Below are 20059 nucleotides of genomic sequence, written 5' to 3'. Positions count from 1 at the left end.
TTTTTTGATGAGTCAGTGGACGGGTATTCAGAGTCTGAGAGCAGTACTCTTGACTCTAATGTTAACAATGAAATTGATTGTCTAAGTAAAATCTCAGACACTAAGTCTTCAGATAATGGTATCCTAGTTGAATTTTCTCAAACTCAAGAATTGATGAATGAACAATATATTTCTGAGGATAGAGAGGAATTGTGGCATTCTAGAGTTAATTATTTTCTAGGAAAGCCACCATCATCCAGTATTTCATGACAAAACGAGACCACGTCATTTGCTAATAGAGTGTGTGACATCTTTTATGATGTTTGTATGCCAACATTTATTGATACAAAGATGTCTTCTATGTTTAAATTCTTAGTAAAAATTTTAATTTTTTTCACTATTTTTATTTATTCCTGTTAATTATTCAAAACATATCTTAGAATATGTTTTCAAAAATAATGGTCCATTAGACCTAGCTGGTATATGTTGATGCCTATCTAATACTAGTATCTGAGGACCAATGTGTCATATACTTGGAGTTAGGAACTGTGGTATAAATAATTGGTACCATGCATTCATTTTTTGAATACTTAATTATTGCCAAACAAAGTTCCAGGATTCTGGGATAAAGCAGTAAACAGAGCATAGTTCTGGCTCTCAAGGAGCTTATATTCTAATGTAAGGAGCCACGTAATAAATGGACAAATGCAGTATTTCAAGGGATTTAAAGCCTGTGAAGAAAAATTAAAGCAAAGTAAGGAGAATAGAGAGTATTTAGTGAAACAGGATGCTTAGAAAGTAATTTTTTATTTATTGCAAAGTGATTTATGTAACTAAATGAGGTATTGAAGAGGTGAAATACTATAGTTGTTTCCTTGTTTATAATAGTGAATTGTTTTTTGCTTAGCTAATTTTAACTTATTTTTCTTCAGCTAACTTTTTAAAGTGATGTAATAGATTTGTTTTAGTATCCCTGAAAAAGGTACGAGGTAAATTTTTATAACAGTAAATTGAGATATTTCAAATAATATTCTTTTCTAGGGTTTTTTACATGGAATATTTGAACGTCTAAAACAGTTTCTGGAATGCAGTAAGTACTTTCATTGCAGTCCTTTTTACTGTAGAATTTTTACTCATTAATAGCTAGGATTAATGAGGGATTAATAGATACTTATTCGTTAATAGCTTCTGTTGCGCACTTGTAAATCTGGAGAAAGTGTCTCTTGTCAAATTGCCCCCCTGAGTGAGCACTTGATAGCTGCAGAGATCCTATATGTAGCTAAAATGAGTATTTTGTATCAACTTTCTGAAGTTAAGTTAGAAGCTTAGCCTTTGTCTCATATACAGAAGTCCCTCCTTGGACTACAAACCAAGACCTACAGCGGACACTTGAAACCACAGATAGTACCAAACCCTATGTGTACTATGCTTTTTCGAGCTAATATCCGAAGTGACTACTAAGTGATTAACAGGCGGGTAGTGTATATAGCTGGGGTTTGCTGGAGAAAGGGAGGATTCTCGTCTGGGGCAGGACAGAGTGGGCCAACTTGAGATTTATCACCATACTCAGAATGCTGCATAATTGAAAACTTAAGAATGGTTTATTTCTGGAATTTTCTATTTAATATTTTTGGATTGTGATTGACTGCAGGCGCCTGATACTGGGGAAGGCAAAACTAAGAGGAGACTACTGCACTGGTAATGAGTGTAGAGGAATTTGCCTTGTTGCCAGGCTGGTCTCAAACTCCTGGGCTAAAGCAATTCGCCCACCTTCATCTCCCAAAGTGTTGGAATTACAGGTGTGAGCCACCTTGCCTGACCAAAACAGATTTTTAAAAAAAGATTTCCCTGAGGCCAGGCATGGTGACTCACACCTGTAACACCAGCACTTTGGGATGCTGAGGCGAATGGATCGCTTGAGCCCAGGAGTTGGAGACCAGCCTGGGCAGCATGACAAAACCCTGTCTCTACAAAAAACATTAAAAAGTTAACCAGGCATGGTGGTGTGTGCCTGAAGTCCCAGCTACTGAAGAAGGATTGATTGAGCCTGGGAGGTCGAGGCTGTAGTGAGCAGTGATCTCACCACTACACTTCAACCTGGGTGACAGAACAAATGCCGTCTCAAGAAAAAAAAAAATCTATTTTGTGTTCGTTTCCCTTTCTATATTTCTTTTGTGGCTACCCCTTTCCAGGCAGATGTTCACAACAGTAATATGTATAACAAATATGACCTATAGACTATATGCCAAATCCTGTTTAGACTTCTTGTAGACTCTTTCACTTTTAGTATTTGCTGCATATCACTGTGATATAAATTTCCTTAACTGATAGTTTCATTTTGTAAATCCCTTGTTCGTTAACCTCCACTGGCTTATCTTTAGCATCTTTTATTATTTACTATCCCATGTGAGAGACTATAGCATTTATATTTGTGTTGTATTTTACTGGTGGTCTGTTATCTTCTTCTTCCATGTGATTGTAAGCACCTTTATTTGGACATACACATGTGTGCACGCACAAATTGTGTGTGTGTGTGTGTTTGGGGATTTGCTATCCTGAGAAGATATCTTAGTCTACTCTCTTTTAAGAAGCTACTGATTGTTTTATGTTAGTTTCAATTTAGTAAAACATTGTTGAGCCTTTTGGCAGACACTGTTCTGGGTACTATGCATGCAAAGATGAATAGGAATGTTCATATTGTGTAAGTTACGTTTTCTAAAAATAGTCATTTTTCTCTGGCCATCCTTGTGGGCGTGGCAGAAGGAAGAATACACACCCTTTCAGGAGAGAATAAGACAAATGAACAAACAGAATATGAGGAGTATTATTAGAGAGCAGAGTAGCTGATGAGCTGGTGGACATTGTTCTGAATGTACAAAAAAAAATCATGCCAGGGAAATTATCAGAATGAATTTGTCAGAAGATACAGGAAAAATGATAATGAGTATGTTACTCCTTGAGTGCTTTATTTTACACATGTGTGTTGTACTTCAGCTGTGACATTTAGTTTTTAAATGTTATCCATGATTCGTTGCTAAAACGACTATTCTTTTACTGTAAAAGTGAGTTCAGTTCATATATTAGGATTAATTTTGTATAATGTGGCACAGAGGGCTACTGTGTCATTCGGTGTAAGTCTTGGTATTGCTTTTTAAATAATGAATTCATAATGCATAATATGCAAAAATAAAACCAGCAGTATTATTTTTGTAAAAGTTTTGATGTCTTGGTTGTGAACTTACAGAATATCATTAACTTCTACTAATATTTGAAATGTATTCTTAACAGGTAGAAGTATAGGTTCAGATAATGTGTGCAGAGATAGACTGGAAAAGACCATCATTCTTTTTACTAAAGTGGTAAGTTTTTAAAAAACTTGTTTTCTCAAATATAATGCACACTCAAATTTAGAATGGAAAATGATATTTTTATAACCATTTTCCCTTTAGTGTAAGGAAACCTATGTTCTTACTCCTTATAGGAAAGCTAAAAATTGCTTTTATATGTACTTTAGAATACATATAATAATTAAATTTATATAACATGTCATAGTGTAAGTCACCTTGATACATAAAAAATCAATTCTAATATTAGAGTATTTGATTCCTCCAAAGCTCGTTATTCTTTGACCCACTGGAGAAAGTGGAGATGAAGATAGCAGTGCAGTTCAGCTAGAAGCAGATCAAATGTAGCAGACAGAAGTCAGTATGTTCAGAATGACCATCAGACTATCTTCGTCCATACCAAGTATCTTTTGAGTGGAATTATAGGGGGTGCACTGTGGTAGGCAGTGTGTATAATTACATTTTTTAAAACATTAATTTTTATGAAATTTTGGGCTTGAAGGATTGGGAGAAGTGCAAAAATTGGGTTACAGCAGTTAGAAAGACCTAGCTTGGGGACTACTTGCAGTAAAATGGGTACTCGAAGATAGATGGGAATACCTAAATCTGTAATCTGTTTCCCTTTTTAATTAAAGATTCGATAATAGGGGAGGGGTTGCTTATTTCCTGGGAGGGGAGGAAAGGAGCAGAAATGAGCTATTTTTTATCTTTGTGTTTTAGGTAGTAATTACCTTTAGTTTCAGTTGTCTTCGTTTTTCTTGTTCCAAGTAGCCTCAACAACAGAAGTTCACCTAATCTTCCAAGATACAGTATTAAATGACTCAGATTCTCTGTTAAAAAAACACAAAGCAAAGTAAAACAGGAATGTGCTTAGTCAAAGAGGACTATACAGTATGTATCACTGACACTTGCCTGCAGCTCTGCTACCTCACAGTCCCTACTTAGTATATCAATTACATAAGTAAAAGTTAAAGAGCATTATTTGGATGATCTCTTTTAGAAAACACATTTATTTAGCTGTGGGATTTTTCAGTTCTTTCAGCTCTTTCTTAAGGTAATGACATGGATAGACGGTATCTGTAATTCTACTTTACATAACATGTTGGAAGCAGTTTCATTTATGAAATTCATATTTATGATTTCTAAGAATTTATTAAAGCTTTTTAAATTAGAATATTTCAAAATGGGATAAAGTTATTATAAATAGAATTGAGTAACTTTGAGTCTTCACAACATCATCACTCAGCAACTATTACCAACATATGGCCACAGTTAGTCTTACTTTGTCTGTGTGCTTCTTTCCCCTCCCACCCTTGCTGGTTGTTTTAAATCAGATCCCAGATGTTATCTAGCATTATCTGTAAATATTTGAGTGTGTATCTTTAAGTGGTAGGGTTTTGTTTTGTTTTGTTTTGTGCGTGGGTGTGTTTTGAGATAGGGTCTTACTCTGTCACCCAGGCTGGAGTGCAGTGGTGTGATCTTGTCTCACTGCAACCTCTGCCTTGTGGGCTTAAGTGATCCTTCCACTTCAGCCTCCTAAGTAGCTGGGACTAGAGGCACTTGCCACCACGCCCAGCTAAATTTTTGTATATTTGGTAGAGATAGGGTTTTGCCATGTTGCCCAGGCTGATTTCGAACTTCTGGACTCAAGTGATCCACCCACCTCCACCTCCCAAAGTGCTGGGATTACAGGCGTGAGCACTACACCTGGCCTGTTTTGTTTTTTTTAAATAGGATCTTAACACAATTATTATATTTAAAAAATAGTGATAGCTTCTTAATGGCATTTAAATCTCTAGTCAGATTTTAGATATCTCTGATTGTCTCATGAATTCTTTATAGTTTGTTTGAATCAGTATTCAAGTTGCATTAGTTCCCTTTCCATCTGTTCCAAAGTTATTTCCTTGCTATTATTTCTGGAGGTAACAGGTAATTTTCTGTACTTTTTCATGTTTTGAATTTGATTGTTTCTATCTCCATATGCTTTTTTAAACATGTTCTTTAGTCTCCACAGTTCTCCTCCCATATTTCTTATAAGTTGGTAGTTAGATGTAGAGGCTTAGTCACTTGCAGGCTTTTTTTGTGGGGATAGGGCAGAGATGGCAAGAATACATTATAAGTATTGCTGTGTATTGTATGACATGCACACATGCAATATGGCACACAATGTCTGGTTGTCTCTTTTTTCTTTTTTTTTTTTTTAATTGTACTTTAAATTCTAGGGTACATGTGCACAACGTGCAGGTTTATTACATATGTATAATTGTGCCATGTTGATTGGCTGTACCCATTAACTCGTCATTTTCATTAGGTATTTCTCCTAATGCTATCCCTCCCCCATTCCCCGACCCCACGACAGGCCCGGGTGTGTGATGTTTGCCACCCAGTGTCCAAGTTTTCTCATTGTTTGATTCCCACCTATGAGTGAGAATATGCGGTGTTTGGTTTTCTGTCCTTGCAATAGTTTGCTCAGAATGATGGTTTCCAGCTTCATCCATGTCCCTACAAAAGGACATGAACTCGTCCTTTTTTGTGGTTGCATAGTATTCCATGGTGTATATGTGCCACATTTTCTTAATCCAGTCTTTCACTGATGGACGTTTGGGTTGATTCCAAGTCTTTGCTATTGTGAATAGTGCCACAATAAACATACATATGCCTGTGACTTTATAGTAGCATGATTTTATAATCCTTTGGGTATATCCCCAGTAATGGGATGGCTGGGTCAAATGGTATTTCTAGTTCTAGATCCTTGAGGAACTGCCACACTGTCTTCCACAATGGTTGAACTAGTTTATACTCGCACCAACAGTGTAAAAGTGTTTCTAGTTCTCCACATCCTCTCCAGCACCTGTTGTTTCCTGACTTTTTAATGATCGCCATTCTAACTGGTGTGAGACGGTATCTCATTGTCGTTTTGATTTGCATTTCTCTGATGGTGAGTGATGATGAGCATTTTTTCATGTGTCTGTTGGCTACATAAATGTCTTCTTTTGATAAGCGTCTTCATATCCTTTGCCCACTTTTTGATAGGGTTGGTTGATTTTTTTCTTGTGAATTTCTTTAGGTTCTTTGTAGATTCTGGATATTAGCCTTTCGTCAGATGCATAGATTGTGAAAATTTTCTCCCATTCTGTAGGTTGCCCGTTCACTCTGATGGTAGTTTCTTTTGCTGTGCAGAAGCTCTTTAGTTTAATTAGATCCCATTTGTCAATTTTGGCTTTTGTTGCCATTGCTTTTGGTGTTTTAGTCATGAAGTCTTTGCCCATACCTTTGTCCTGAATGGTATTGCCTAGGTTTTCTTCTAGGATTTTTATGGTTTTAGGTCTAACATTTAAGTCTTTAATCCATCTTGAATTAATTTTTGTGTAAGGTGTAAGGAAGGGATCCAATTTCAGCTTTCTACATATGGCTAGCCAGTTTTCCCAGCACCATTTGTTCAATATGAATCCTTTCCCCGTTTCTTGTTTTTGTCAGGTTTGTCAAAGATCAGATGGTTGTAGATGTGTGGTGTTATTTCTGAGGACTGTGTTCTGTTCCATTGGTCTATATCTCTGTGTTGGTACCAGTACCATGCTGTTTTGGTTACTGTAGCCTTGTAGTATAGTTGGAAGTCAGGTAGCATGATGCCTCCAACTTTGTTCTTTTTGCTTAGGACTGTCTTGGCAACGTGAGCTCTTTTTGGGTTCCTTATGAACGTTGAAGTAGTTTTTCCCAATTCTGTGATAAAGTCCTTGGTAGCTTGATGGGGATGGCATTGAATCTATAAATTACTTTGGGCAGTATGGCCATTTTCATGATATTAATTCTTCCTATCCATGAGCATGGAATATTCTTCCATTTGTTTGTGTCCTCTTTTATTTCATTGAGCAGTGGTTTGTAGTTCTCCTTGAAGAGGTCCCTCACATCCCTTGTAAGTTGGATTCCTAGGTATTTTGTTCTATTTGAAGCAATTGTGAATGAGAGTTCACTTATGATTTGGCTCTCTGTTTGTCAGTTATTGATATATAGGAACGCCTGTGATTTTTGCACTAACTTTTGTATCCTGAGATGTTGTTGAAGTTGCTAATCAGCTTAAGGAGATTTTGGGCTGAGATGATGGGGTTTTCTAAATATACAATCATGTCATCTGCAAACAGAGACAATTTGACTTCCTCTTTTCCTAGTTGAATACCATTTATTTCTTTCTCCTGCCTGATTGCCATGGCCAGAACTTCCAACATTGTGTTGAATAGGAGTGGTGAGAGAGGACATCCCTGTCTTGTGCCAGTTTTCAAAGGGAATGCTTCCAGGTTTTGTCCGTTCAGTATGATATTGGCTGTGGGTTTGTCATAAATAGATTTTATTATTTTGAGATATGTTCCATCAATACCTAGTTTATTGAGAGTTTTTAGCATGAAAGGCTGTTGAATTTTGTCGAAGGCCTTTTCTGCATCTTTTGAGATAATCGTGTGGTTTTCGTCTTTGGTTCAGTTTATGTGATGGACACGTTTATGGATTTGCGTATGTTGAACCAGCGTTGCATCCCAGAGATGAAGCCCACTTGATCATGGTGGATAAGCTTTTTGATGTGCTGCTGGATTTGGTTTGCCAGTATTTTATTGAGGATTTTCACATCGATATTCATCAGGGATATTGGTCTAAAATTCTTTTTTTTTTTTGTATCTCTGTGAGGCTTTGGTATCAGTATGATGCTGGCTTCATAAAAAGAGTTAGGGAGGATTCCCTCTTTTTCTATTGATTGGAATAGTTTCAGAAGGAATGGTACTAGCTCCTCTTTGTACCTATGGTAGAATTCGACTGTGAATCTGTCAGGTTCGGGGTTTTTTTTGGTTGGTAGGTTATTGATTATCACCTCAATTTCGGAGCCTACTATTGGTCTATTCAGTGATTCAGCTTCTTACTGGTTTAGTCTTGGGAGGGTGTATGTGTCCAGGAATTTATGCATTTCTTCTAGATTTTCTAGTTTATATGCGTAGAGGTGTTTACAGTGTTCTCTGATGTTTGTATTTCTGTGGGATTGGTGGTGATATCCCCTTTATCATTTTTTATTTCATCTATTTGATTCTTCTCTCTTCTTTGTTAGTCTTGCTAGTGGTCTATCACTTTTGTTGATCTTTTCAAAAAAACCAGCTCCTGGATTCATTGATTTTTTTGAAAGGTTTTTTGTGTCCCTATCTCCTTCAGTTCTGCTCTGATATTAGTTATTTCTTGCCTTCTTCTAGCTTTTGAATTTGTTTGCTCTTGCTTCTCTAGTTCTTTTAATTGTGATGTCAGGGTATCGATTTTAGATCTTTCCTGCTTTCTCTTGTGTTCATTTAGTGCTATAAATTTCCCTCTACACACTGCTTTAAATGTGTCCCAGAGATTCTGGTATGTTGTGTCTTTGTTTTCATTGGTTTCTTTTTCTGTGGCTAAGATTGATGAGTGATCTATCAACTTTCCTTAGCAACTTTTCTCCTATTTTAACAGCGTTGATCATCATTTGCCTAGATTCATTATTTGATCAGGAGTTACAAAATGATGGCATTCTAAGTCTGTTACTCCTTTTGCATTTATTAGCTGAAATTCTATAAGGAAGACGTCTCCCTCGTCAGCTATATGATACATTAAAATATAGTTCATATGGGAAAGGGAAGATAATATTTAAATTCTTTGTCTTAGTCTATTACTTTTAAAGGTCTATCTGTTGCATATTTAAGCATTTTGTATCATATTTACCCATTGTTATAAAATTAAGTATGAATTGGGTCTGTTTTGGTTTTTGTACTGAAAATAATAGAAAGTTCTTTTTATGTGATATAATCTAACATAATCCACATTATATGATGTTCCTCAAGAAAGGTTATGATACATGTAAAACTGAGTGAATGTGGACTCCACACTAAGGTTCAGACTGCTAAATGATTGTTAGTAAAGTTATAATTGAAGTGATTATATTTCAATATGAATTTGGGGAAAATACATTTTAGTTTTTATTTATTTTATTTTTATTTTTTTTTACAGCTTTTAGACTTCTTGGATCAGCATCCCTTTTCATTTACTCCTCTAATTCAGAGATCACTGGAATTTTCTGTAAGCTATGTTTTTACAGAAGTTGGTGAAGGCGTTACATTTGAACGATTCATTGTCCAATGTATGAATCTTATTAAGATGATTGTCAAAAATTATGCTTATAAGCCATCCAAAAATTTTGAAGGTAATTGCTTTACTGACAGTTTAAAAGAATTATTTTAATCTTAAGTGTGATATAATTGCTATGTTTATATAATTTAAAATTTTTTATTTTAGTGTGAAAAATAAATTGTTGCTAGGACATGAAATAGAGGTGAGGATTATAGATTTTAATATGTTTATACTAGCTTTTAAAAACAATGTAGTACATTTAATAAGCCATTTTTTGTAGCACAAATTGGTTGAAGCTTAGGGACTTTTAAGAATTAGGTACTATAGTCATCACTGCTGCTCATATTGCTGGGTGTATTCATTTGAACAAATAAGAGCTTTCTTTGACTTTATATAAAGGGCGGTTGTTTCTAGACATGTTAAATTGTTGTATTATTTGAAATTCATTCATATGTGTGTGTACCAAAGTGAATGAAGGAGTCTTGTTGGTAGGGGGAGAGAGAAACACACGCACACCCCCCATATCCTCTCTATATGAGGAAGTCATTTCAATGTGGCGTGATAGTATTGCATGGTAATATACAAGCTGTAATGGTAAGACAGAAGCAGGATTGATGTGGGTGTGTTGTAAGGAAAGAGTATCTTTGAGATTTGTTTATAATAATAATGAAAATTTATGCACAAGTATAACTTTTTCCCTGAGAGTGTATTTTTTGTTTATTTAAATTACATAATCCAGTGTGGCTACAATGTTTGGCTATACAATTAACTTGGAAATTTCATTTTTCCAGATAGCAGCCCTGAAACTCTTGAAGCCCATAAGATTAAGATGGCATTCTTCACATATCCTACTTTAACAGAGATATGTAGAAGATTAGTCTCTCATTATTTTCTGTTAACTGAAGAAGAACTGACAATGTGGGAAGAAGACCCAGAAGGCTTTAGTAAGAATTAATTTCTTAGTGTTAGCATGACTTTTCTCCCCTTTCTATAAATACCTGTTTGAGTGATAGGTATAATATTGTATTTTCATACAGCACTTTTGATCTGGAAATCTTGGTTTTTTAAAATTAACTTACTCTTTCTTTGTTATCCTTTAGAACAAATTGAGAAGCAGAAAATGAATGACTTACACAAATATGATGTAGAATTTTGTCCAGGAAAAGACGTTTTTAGTTTTTAGATTCCTTTACAAATATGTAGTTTCAAACAAAAATATAAAATTAACTCTCTTATCAGGTCAGTTTCTGTTTTGTGATTAATTCCATATTATTTTTTATTTGTAGAAATTCTTGCAAAGAAATTTGGAGGTTTTTGAATAGTTTTTTTTTTTTTTTGGAGAGGACATCTTTGTATCTGTTTGAATTTTAGTACTGGATAGATAAGTGGAATAAGTCTACTGGGACCCTTGCTGTAGAAAATCAAGGAATCATGTGTCTAATAAAGTACTTGTGTGTGAATTACTTACGCTATGGTGGGACATAGGCTAGATTTTAGCCTCCCTTTTCTCTTTGGTTGGATGCCCTTGCGTAGTTACACATGTTTCCTAATATTTTAAGAGTGCCCAAAATTTTTTGTAATACTTATTTTTTGCCTTCCTTTTGGTTTTTAAAAATAATTTTAATACAGGATTGTACTGTACAACATGTCTTTTCTTGTTTTTTTTTTTTTTTTTGCTTTTTTCTGAAACATCTTGTTTTGATTTGCTTTCTTTATATAGTACGTACAATATTGTAACATGAAACATTGAGTCCCTAAATTTTTAAGAACCCTGAAGTATTTTACTTTAAATTTAATTATAAATACAAGAAATTTATGGAGAATGTGAGTAATCTTTGTACCTAGTGAAACATGATTACTGTATTGAAATGAAATAATTCTCAGAATTGTAATGGTATTGGATCAGGTGATAGCAGATGCCCTGGAAATGACAAGTACTTTGAGCTTTTTTCCATAAAGCATTGTTGTCGAAAATGAGAATGCTGATGGATATAGTAAGCACTTAATAGACGACTGTGAGATACACAGCTGTGATCTGTAGCATATAGTAACAAAACCTGTGTAAGGCCTGTGTTCCCAAGGATTTGCTCTTCATGTTGTGTTTAGAACAGTTCACAGAAATATTATACTGATGTTATTCAGATCTTTGTTTTCCAAACCAAGATGTTGAAAATGTCATCATTACATATTTTTAATTGCAGCAGTGGAAGAAACAGGAGGAGATTCTTGGAAATATAGTTTGAGGGTAAGTATTAATTGCAAGAAAAATTGATAGGGGAAAGCTTAATCCTTCTAAAGCTCTTAGTAAAGAATGACACTCTATTAAAGATTCCAAACACTTACTGGGCATGGTGGCTCACACTTTAATCCTAGCAGTTTGGGAAGCCAAGGTGGGAGAATTGCTTGAGCCCCGAAGTTCAAGACCAGCCTGGTAAACATAGTGAGACCCTATCTCTGCGAAAAGTAAAAAAGGAAAAAAAAAAAATTAGACCAGAGTGGTGGCGCACACCTCTAGTCCCAACTATTCAGGAGTCTTGAGGCAGGAGGATTGTTTGAGCCCAGGAGGTTGAGGCTGCGGTGTGCCATGGTCATGCCACTGCATTCCAGCCTGGATTACAGAGCAAAACCCTGTCTCTTTAAAAGAAAAGAAATTAAAGATTCCCAACATTAAGTCAGACAGATGAGAAACTGTTTATAAGAAACTAAGAACTATATTAATATTAAATTACGACACTTAATCTGAATTTTTTTCTTTTTGTTAACTTGGAGTTTGAAAATGAATTTTTTCTTCATCTTTCCCATTGCTTGGGAAATAATTGTCATTACACAAACAGAAAATGTTTGTCAAAGTAAAAGCTGCCACTCTTAAGCTAGAATTTTTTCCTTCTATGTATTTCATTAGTAAAGTTTCTTTTGGTATGTTATTTCTCTTACCACTTAGTGTAATTCTCAGAGACCAACCCATTGCTTTCAGTTAGAGGATACTTTTACAGCACATTTATTAATATGACAAATGTTTTGCCATTACAGATGTGATGTTTGAGCTGTTCTTTTTAAGATTTGTGCTTACATAATTTACAGAGTTTGCTATTTGTTTTCTAAAAATATTATCTTTAATGTTTTTAGACTCGTAAACTTACAGTTTGTTAACCAGAGAGATTACTGGGATTTTAAAACTTTAAACAATTTCATTCCTTTAATTTTTAAAAGTTTCTCTTACAGAGAAGTTTAAACACACTAAAAAATAGAATAATATAATGAGCCCTTCATGATAACCTAGTTTATTAGTTATCAACTCATGGCTACTTTAGCTTCCTGTAAACATCTTCCAATGTTGATGGTTTTGAAGTAGATATCTGAGATGACACATCCTCTGACCCTATTTCAGCGTGTATGTCTATAATGTTCCTTTTGAAACACCACACTAAACCTTAAAAATTTAATTAAAAAATGTAAATATTGTGAACCATCTAGTGATTCCTTTTTTTTAATTTAAATAAAATAATTGTTAAAAAAATTTTTTGTGGGTACATAGTAGGTGTACATATTTATGGGGTATATGAGATGTTTTGATACCAGCATGCAATGTGAAGCGATTCAATACTTTTTGAACCAAATGAATCTTTGTTTTTAAATGTAGCTAACGCTAATTTCTGTTACTGCTTGTGTTTGTTAAGAGAAAGACTACTCTATTTGGCAAATTGGAGTTCCTGTTTTTGCTTATTATATCATTGCTAAGAAAATACGTAATAGCTGCTTGGGAGGCTGACGCAGGGGAATTGCTTGAACTCAGGAGGTGGAGGTTGCAGTGAGCTGAGATCATGCCACTGTACTCCAGCCTGGTGACAGAGTGAGACTCTGTCTCCAAAAAAAAAAAAAAATTCTTGGATAGTCAGCCATTTATAGTACTGAACTATAAACGAGTGGCTACAGAATGCTTTTTAAATTTAAGATATGATTAATTTAAAATGTATACTTTTCTTGCCATAGTTTTAAGTTTTTGAATGCGTAATGACAAATAATTGAAATAAGGAAATCAAGTTTCTCTTATTAATTATAATTTGATTTTGTTTTCCTTTGTGTTGGTTACAAAAAATGATAATCTTTTTTTTTTAACAAATCAAAAGTTGGAAACATTTTCAGAGTTCTAGGATTTTAAGATTGAGTATTTGCTTTATTATAGAATTAGTCAATATAGTATGCAACTGTTTTGATGGGAAATTTGTCTTTTTCCCTCTCCAGCCATGCACTGAAGTATTATTTATAGATATATTCCATGAATATAATCAGACTCTTACTCCTGTACTTCTAGAAATGATGCAAACACTTCAAGGTAAGGCATATTTTGTGAGTAACTTTGAGTTAATCTATTTAACATTTAGTTAAGAAATAGTCTGAGTGCCTACAATGCATATGGTACTGTTTCCTGTGTCATATAATGAATATGAATTTGAGAAAAACAATTTTGAAACTTACTATCTTCCAAAGGGGTGGCATTTGAGATAGACCTTGAATTATAGTTTGGAAGATGATAAATTTTCCTGTAATAAATGCAGTAGAAGCAAAAGCAAAACAGTAGTCGTATTGCTTGCAGAAAGTCTATCTGGAGCATGTTGTTGAGAAATAGAAAAGGTTAAAATAGTAAGTGTTAGCCTCTCAGAATGGTAGCAATGGGAATGGAAAGAATTGATGATGGATTTGAGAGAAAATATTGATGTAAGTTTTTGACACTTGATCATTACACTTTATACACAAGTAATGAATTATCTGCCTATTAACTAACATCGATTTATGATTTCTGTCTTTTCTGCTAGACTGTAAGTCCTAGGGGCATTGATCACATCTGTTTTGTTTATACTTTATTCCCAGTGCTGGGCATATTCAGTAACTATTGTTACTTGATTGACTTTTGGCAACTGATTGAATGTGCTAGGGAAGGAAAAGTGATCAAAGATGATCCTAAACTTTTGAGCCTTCATGACAAGGAAACAGTTACCTCATTAGAAGTGGTAGGAGATAGAGATGTACTTTTGAAGTGCATGTATATAAGGAACCTTGGGAAAACAAAAGAGGATCTTAAGGACAGAACCTGAGATTTTCACCTATAGGGATATGAGGAAGTAAAAGCCTTGTAAAAATGCCAGGTGTGGTGGTGTATCCTAGAGAAGAGCATGTTGTCAGAAGTGAGTGTTGGTCAGGCATGGTGATTCACGCCTGTAATTCCAGCACTTTGGGAGGCTGAGGTGGGCAGATCACTTGAGCGCAGGAGTTCCAGACCAGCCTGGACAACGTGGCAAAAACCTGTCTTTACAAAATTAGGAAAATTAGCTGGGCCTGGTGGTGAGTACCTGTAGTCCCAGCTATTCAGGAGGCTGAGGTGAGAGGATCATTTGAGCCCAGGAGGTTAAGGCTGCAGTGAGCTGAGATCACTCCACTGTACTCCAGCCTGGGTGACAAAGCAAGATGTTGTCTCAAAAAAAAAAAAAATTTTGTGGTATATAGCACATTAGCATTTTGTAGTGTATATTTTCTAGAATGTTGTTTGTCATAACATTTGGTTTTTAATCCTGTGTTCTCTAATGATAATCATAAAACTTAGACTTTCCCTTTATACCTGTGTCCATGTTTGATACCATGAAATGTGCTGTACTTAATTGAATTGGTAAACTAACAAATTGTGTTTAAATATAAATTTTTAAAAATCCAGTTTTATTTGCTTCTACTGATACCTATTTTTTTTTTAAGGACCCACAAATGTGGAAGATATGAATGCACTGTTAATCAAAGATGCTGGTATGTTAAACTTAAGTGATTTAGAAGCATTTATTTATTCAGTAGATAGAGAGTCTGTTTTGTGGTAGATTTTATGCTGAGGGTGTTGAGATATAAGAGTAACTGAAATATGGGAACAATCTGATTGGGGAGATAACCAAGTAAAAAGATAATGCATTATAATAATGCTATACAGGATAGTTAATGCTAAAGTAGATGATGATCACCAGGTAGTTTGGTGTGTCTAAGGAAAGACTCCCAAAGAAGTGTAATGGGAGAACACAAGGATAAATAAGAGTTACATGTGCACGGAGGTGGTGGTGGAAAGAGGGTGGTGCATTCCAGGGAGATGGAGCAAAAGATACAAAGACTTGAGGGAAAGAGGAGGAAGCACAGTTAGAATTTGAATTGTGACTATTTTGGTTTAACTGAAGCATTGGGGTTAAGGGTTGAGTTGAGACTGGAGAGAGTTAAGGAGGGACCAGGTCATAAAATATTACATCCATTTTAGAAGCAGCCATTATTTTATCTTTTTTATAGTTGGACTTAAATATTTTAGAATGAATTGAATTTTCTGTTTGAAAGTAGTAAGGAATATTTAGGAAAAACATGAAGTAAAATAATGTTTCTAAAATGTCTACTTAAATAATTACCCTAATTAACATATTGTGTGTTTCCCTTAATTAACATATGTTTCATACACTCATTTGCAGATCTGATATCTGAAACCTTTAATTTTTTTCTTAAATTTTCTTCTCAGTGTATAATGCTGTTGGATTAGCTGCTTATGAGCTCTTTGACAGTGTTGATTTTGATCAGTGGTTTAAAAACCAGCTTCTTCCAGAATTACAAGTCATTCACAATAGGCAAGTATAAAATTTTGTATTAATTATCCACTTACTTTTCCTTATTTATTCTATTAATGAAGACAGGAAAGTATTAAAATGGCTTACAATTTAAAAAATGCAATCGTATGAGTTAAGTAATGTCTTATGTGGAAAGGAATAAGAATTTTGACATCTAGGAAGTATTTGACATATCAGGTAGTTTGTGAGAGAAGAGGACTTTATGCAAAGATGAGGGAGGATGGAGGTCTCTGAGTTCAAGAAACTACGCCTAAGAAAAAGACAATTGGAAACTTAGCAAGAGGTATGCCTAGTGTCAGAAGTAGCCTAATCAAAGTAACATCTGTGAAAGGTGAGTGTCTTGGGATCACATAATGCATACTGCAAGTCTCTGGGAAAACAGTAGAGTAGAATGTAGAGACATCATGGCAAAAGTATTCAAGTACACTTTAAGTTCTAGTTGAGGTACCTAATTAAATAGTACAGATTCATATTACATTTAGCACTATGAATGACGAAATAAATGAATTTAGTACATTTAATAGCACATGTGCCCAATGCTTTTTTTTTGAAACAGAGTCTCATTCTGTCGCCCAGCCTAGAGTGCAGTAGTGCAGTCTCAGCTTACTGCAACCTCTACCTACCTCCCTGGTCCACGAGATTCTTATGCCTCAGTCTACTGAGTAACGGGGATTACAGGTGCATGCCGCCACACCTGGCCAGCCCAATTCTTACGTTTTAGATACATTTAAGCACTTGCCTACTTACTTAAATTTTAGGTGTAGAATACATAAAATGAAAGGAAAAACCTCTTTCATAGTTTATAAAATTATTTCTTAGTTTAAAATTGGATAATTTAAAAAAATTCTAAGAGGCGTTTTTCTTAGTTTGAAGGGTACACTTCTACTGATTCACTTCAGTATACCTGCGGCCTATCAGAATACTTAGCATGTAGTCATAGACAGACAGTTAATATTTGTTGACTAAACTAATGAACGTACAGAAGGTCACATTTAGAGCCACAGAATTTGTAGAGTTGGAGATACTCCAATTCTTGCCAGTAAGTAGCTGTTTATCTCTTCAGTTATTCAATCATTTATTCAGTTAACATATATTTTTAACACTTGGAATTTGCCATGTCCCATAGGCAGTGTTAAATAAAATAGACTCTGACTTAGTCTCAGGGAGCTAGTGAGCCTTTGATGGAAAGAGAACTTTCATTGGCGAGACAAATGTGCAGTTTAGTTGTCCTTGAACCCTAGAGGCTATTTAGTATAAGATCTTCACTGTCCAGTACAGAAGCTCCCTACGTGTGGCTATTGAACACTTGAAATGTGCTTAGTACAACTGAGGAAACAACTTTCCAATTTTAATTAATTTAAATTTAAAAATTAAAGCCATGTAAAATATTTACTGATTACATGTTGAAATGATAATATTTTGGATATATTGGGATATGTAAAAATATTAATAAGGTTTTATTCATTTTTTTCCTCTTATAATGTGGATACTAAAAAATTAAAATAACATACATGGCCTGCATTGTATTTCTAATGGACAAAGCTGATGTAGACCAGTGTTTCTCAAACTTTAATGTACATAGGAGTCACCTGTTAATCTTGTTAAAGTTTAGGTTTTAACTTAGTAGGTCTGGGACAGATCAGGCAATGCACACATTGAATAGCAAAGTGATCTATAATTTTACCTCTGTTTGGATGTGTCTGTGACTTTGGAATTTTACCTTTCTGAGTTTCATTCTGTTTATCTGGAACAGAGAGTCTAATATGGTCTTACTCCCAAAATCGATGATTCTTTGGTGCTTTTACTTCACTCTACCCAAGTTGTTACTTCTGCCTGTGTCACTTGGTTCAAACAGTTTCTGTCCCTTGAAATGACATTTTTTTACCCTCCAGCTCCAATACTGTTTATCTCTAAGACCTGCTCAGATTCCGTCTGTCTCTGCCCATTACTCCTCTTCCTTTTCTAAAGTCCTAGTGCACTACTTTGTGTTTTTTAATTCCTTTAGGTATGTTACAAACTTCTTGGGATCGGGAATACTTACATACATATTTTTGTGACTTTATTTATTTATGTATTTAGTTTTTGAGATGGGATCTCACTTTGTCACCCAGGCTAGAGTGCAGTGGCATGATGTTCACCCACTGCAATCTCTACTTCCTGGGCTCAAGTGATCCTCCCACCTCTGCCTCCTGAGCAGCTGGGACCATGGCGTGTGCCACCATGCCCAGCTGTTTTTTTGTAGTTTTGGTAGAGACAGGGTTTTATCATATTGGCCAGGCTGGTCTCAAACTCCTGCCTGAGCTCAAGCGATCTTCTCGCCTCAGCCTCCCAAAAGCTGGGATTACAGGTGTAAACCACTGCGCCTGGCCCAGTTTTTGCAACTTTAATGAGCATTTTTTTTCCCTATATGTTTGATCATCTTTTAGAACTATGGTTTTTTTGTGGGGGGAAAAAGTGTTTCATTTATACCCAGAAATATTTATCATCTTGCCACTAAAATTTACATAATAAGGTACTTCATGAGTGAAATTCTTGGACACAAATGTTTTGAACTGCATGATTTTTCTCCTTACCCGAGCTTTCATTTCTTTTAGCAAAGATGATGAGAGAAAGAAGTGTATATGCATGCTACTGCAAATGTTTTGCAAATGTTAATATATGTTATTTTGGTAATCTGAGTCACATTCTGTTATTGTGTACCTCTTACAAAATTAGCTTAGTTGAAACCACAAAATTTATATGAATGTTTTATATAAGCCTAGAAGTTTCTTACATTGTTCTGAAAATAATCTTCATAGTATTAACAGAATTGGAGTAGAAAATTAAATACAGGAGCTTCTTTATTATTATTTTTGGGAAGCTTTCCAGTTTTAGAGTTTGGGGCATTGCCACTGTTTTTGGTTACTTGAGCTAAAAACAAATGGTTTTGGTTTTTATGAAACATATCTACATTGCGGTTCTTTCAGATAAAAGAATCAGGATTGCAACATATATGCCTAGGAAAAAATTTTTAAATACTAAAAATTTTAATAATATTAATTTATTTAGATCAGAACTTCATTGTTAATATTTTGTACTGTGGTACATTTAGAAGTAGCCTTTAAGCTTTATTTTTTTTGACAGAGCCTTGATCTGTCGCCTAGGCTGGAGTGCAGTGGCAGAATCTTGGCTTATTGCCAACCTCTGTCTCCTGGGTTTCAAGGGATTCTTGTACCTCAGCCTCCCAAGAAGCTGGGACCACAGGAGCATGCCACCATGCCCTGCTAATTTTTGTATTTTTAGTAGAAATGGGGTTTCACCATGTTGCCCACACTGGTCTTCAGCTCCTGGCCTCAAGTGATTTGTCCTCCTGGGTGGCATACCAAAATGCTGGGATTATAAGCGTGAGCCAGCACACCGGCTTTTAAGCTTTTATGTTAAAAATGCAGATTGCATTCTTACTACATTTTAGATTTAAATGATAAATTATCATTTAAATGAAATAGACCTCTTAAAATATTTAACATTTTAATTTGATGATTTTTTCCTGTTTAGGTATAAGCCATTGCGGCGCAGGGTGATTTGGCTCATCGGTCAGTGGATTTCTGTGAAATTCAAGTCTGACTTAAGACCCATGCTTTATGAAGCAATCTGTAACTTGCTTCAAGATCAAGATTTAGTGGTATGTTTCTTAAGTGCCTTAAATGAGTTAGTTTTTAAAGTTTCACCGGTGCAAATCATCAAGTTCACAACAGTTTATGTCTTTCTTTATAATGTTTATGACCTTTTACCGCACTAGTTATTCGTTGGTGAGCAGTTTGATTTGAGGGTAGAAAATCCTTTGATTATCGTTTGCCCTTCCCATTACTAGTCATTGAAAAAAAAATTAAGCTCTACTGTTATAATTTATAATTTCTTAGTAAGAAAAAAAAAGGCAGTTTAAAAAATCCCTTTATAGCTTATATATTCTTTTTAAAATTCAGGATAGATGTT

At 34.9% G+C, this 20059-nt stretch overlaps 1 protein-coding gene across 5 annotated transcripts in view; it reads left to right on the top strand.

Annotated features, from left to right (window-relative positions):
- The window catches only part of IPO11 (importin 11), a 231220-nt gene that overhangs the window by 63236 nt on the left and 147925 nt on the right, over positions 1-20059 (top strand). For all 5 annotated transcript variants that reach the window (XM_038010419.2, XM_073014741.1, XM_007973675.3 and 2 more), the window contains 9 exons: positions 1021-1069; positions 3268-3338; positions 9330-9522; positions 10241-10393; positions 11651-11694; positions 13692-13782; positions 15195-15242; positions 15982-16087; positions 19622-19748. In XM_038010419.2, coding sequence (XP_037866347.1) covers positions 1021-1069; positions 3268-3338; positions 9330-9522; positions 10241-10393; positions 11651-11694; positions 13692-13782; positions 15195-15242; positions 15982-16087; positions 19622-19748 — 882 coding nt within the window. The remainder of the gene's footprint in view (positions 1-1020; positions 1070-3267; positions 3339-9329; positions 9523-10240; positions 10394-11650; positions 11695-13691; positions 13783-15194; positions 15243-15981; positions 16088-19621; positions 19749-20059) is intronic.

Source organism: Chlorocebus sabaeus, chromosome 4 (genome assembly GCF_047675955.1).
Source record: "Chlorocebus sabaeus isolate Y175 chromosome 4, mChlSab1.0.hap1, whole genome shotgun sequence".
Lineage (NCBI taxonomy): Eukaryota > Metazoa > Chordata > Mammalia > Primates > Cercopithecidae > Chlorocebus > Chlorocebus sabaeus.
This window is presented reverse-complemented; position numbering and strand designations above follow the sequence as displayed.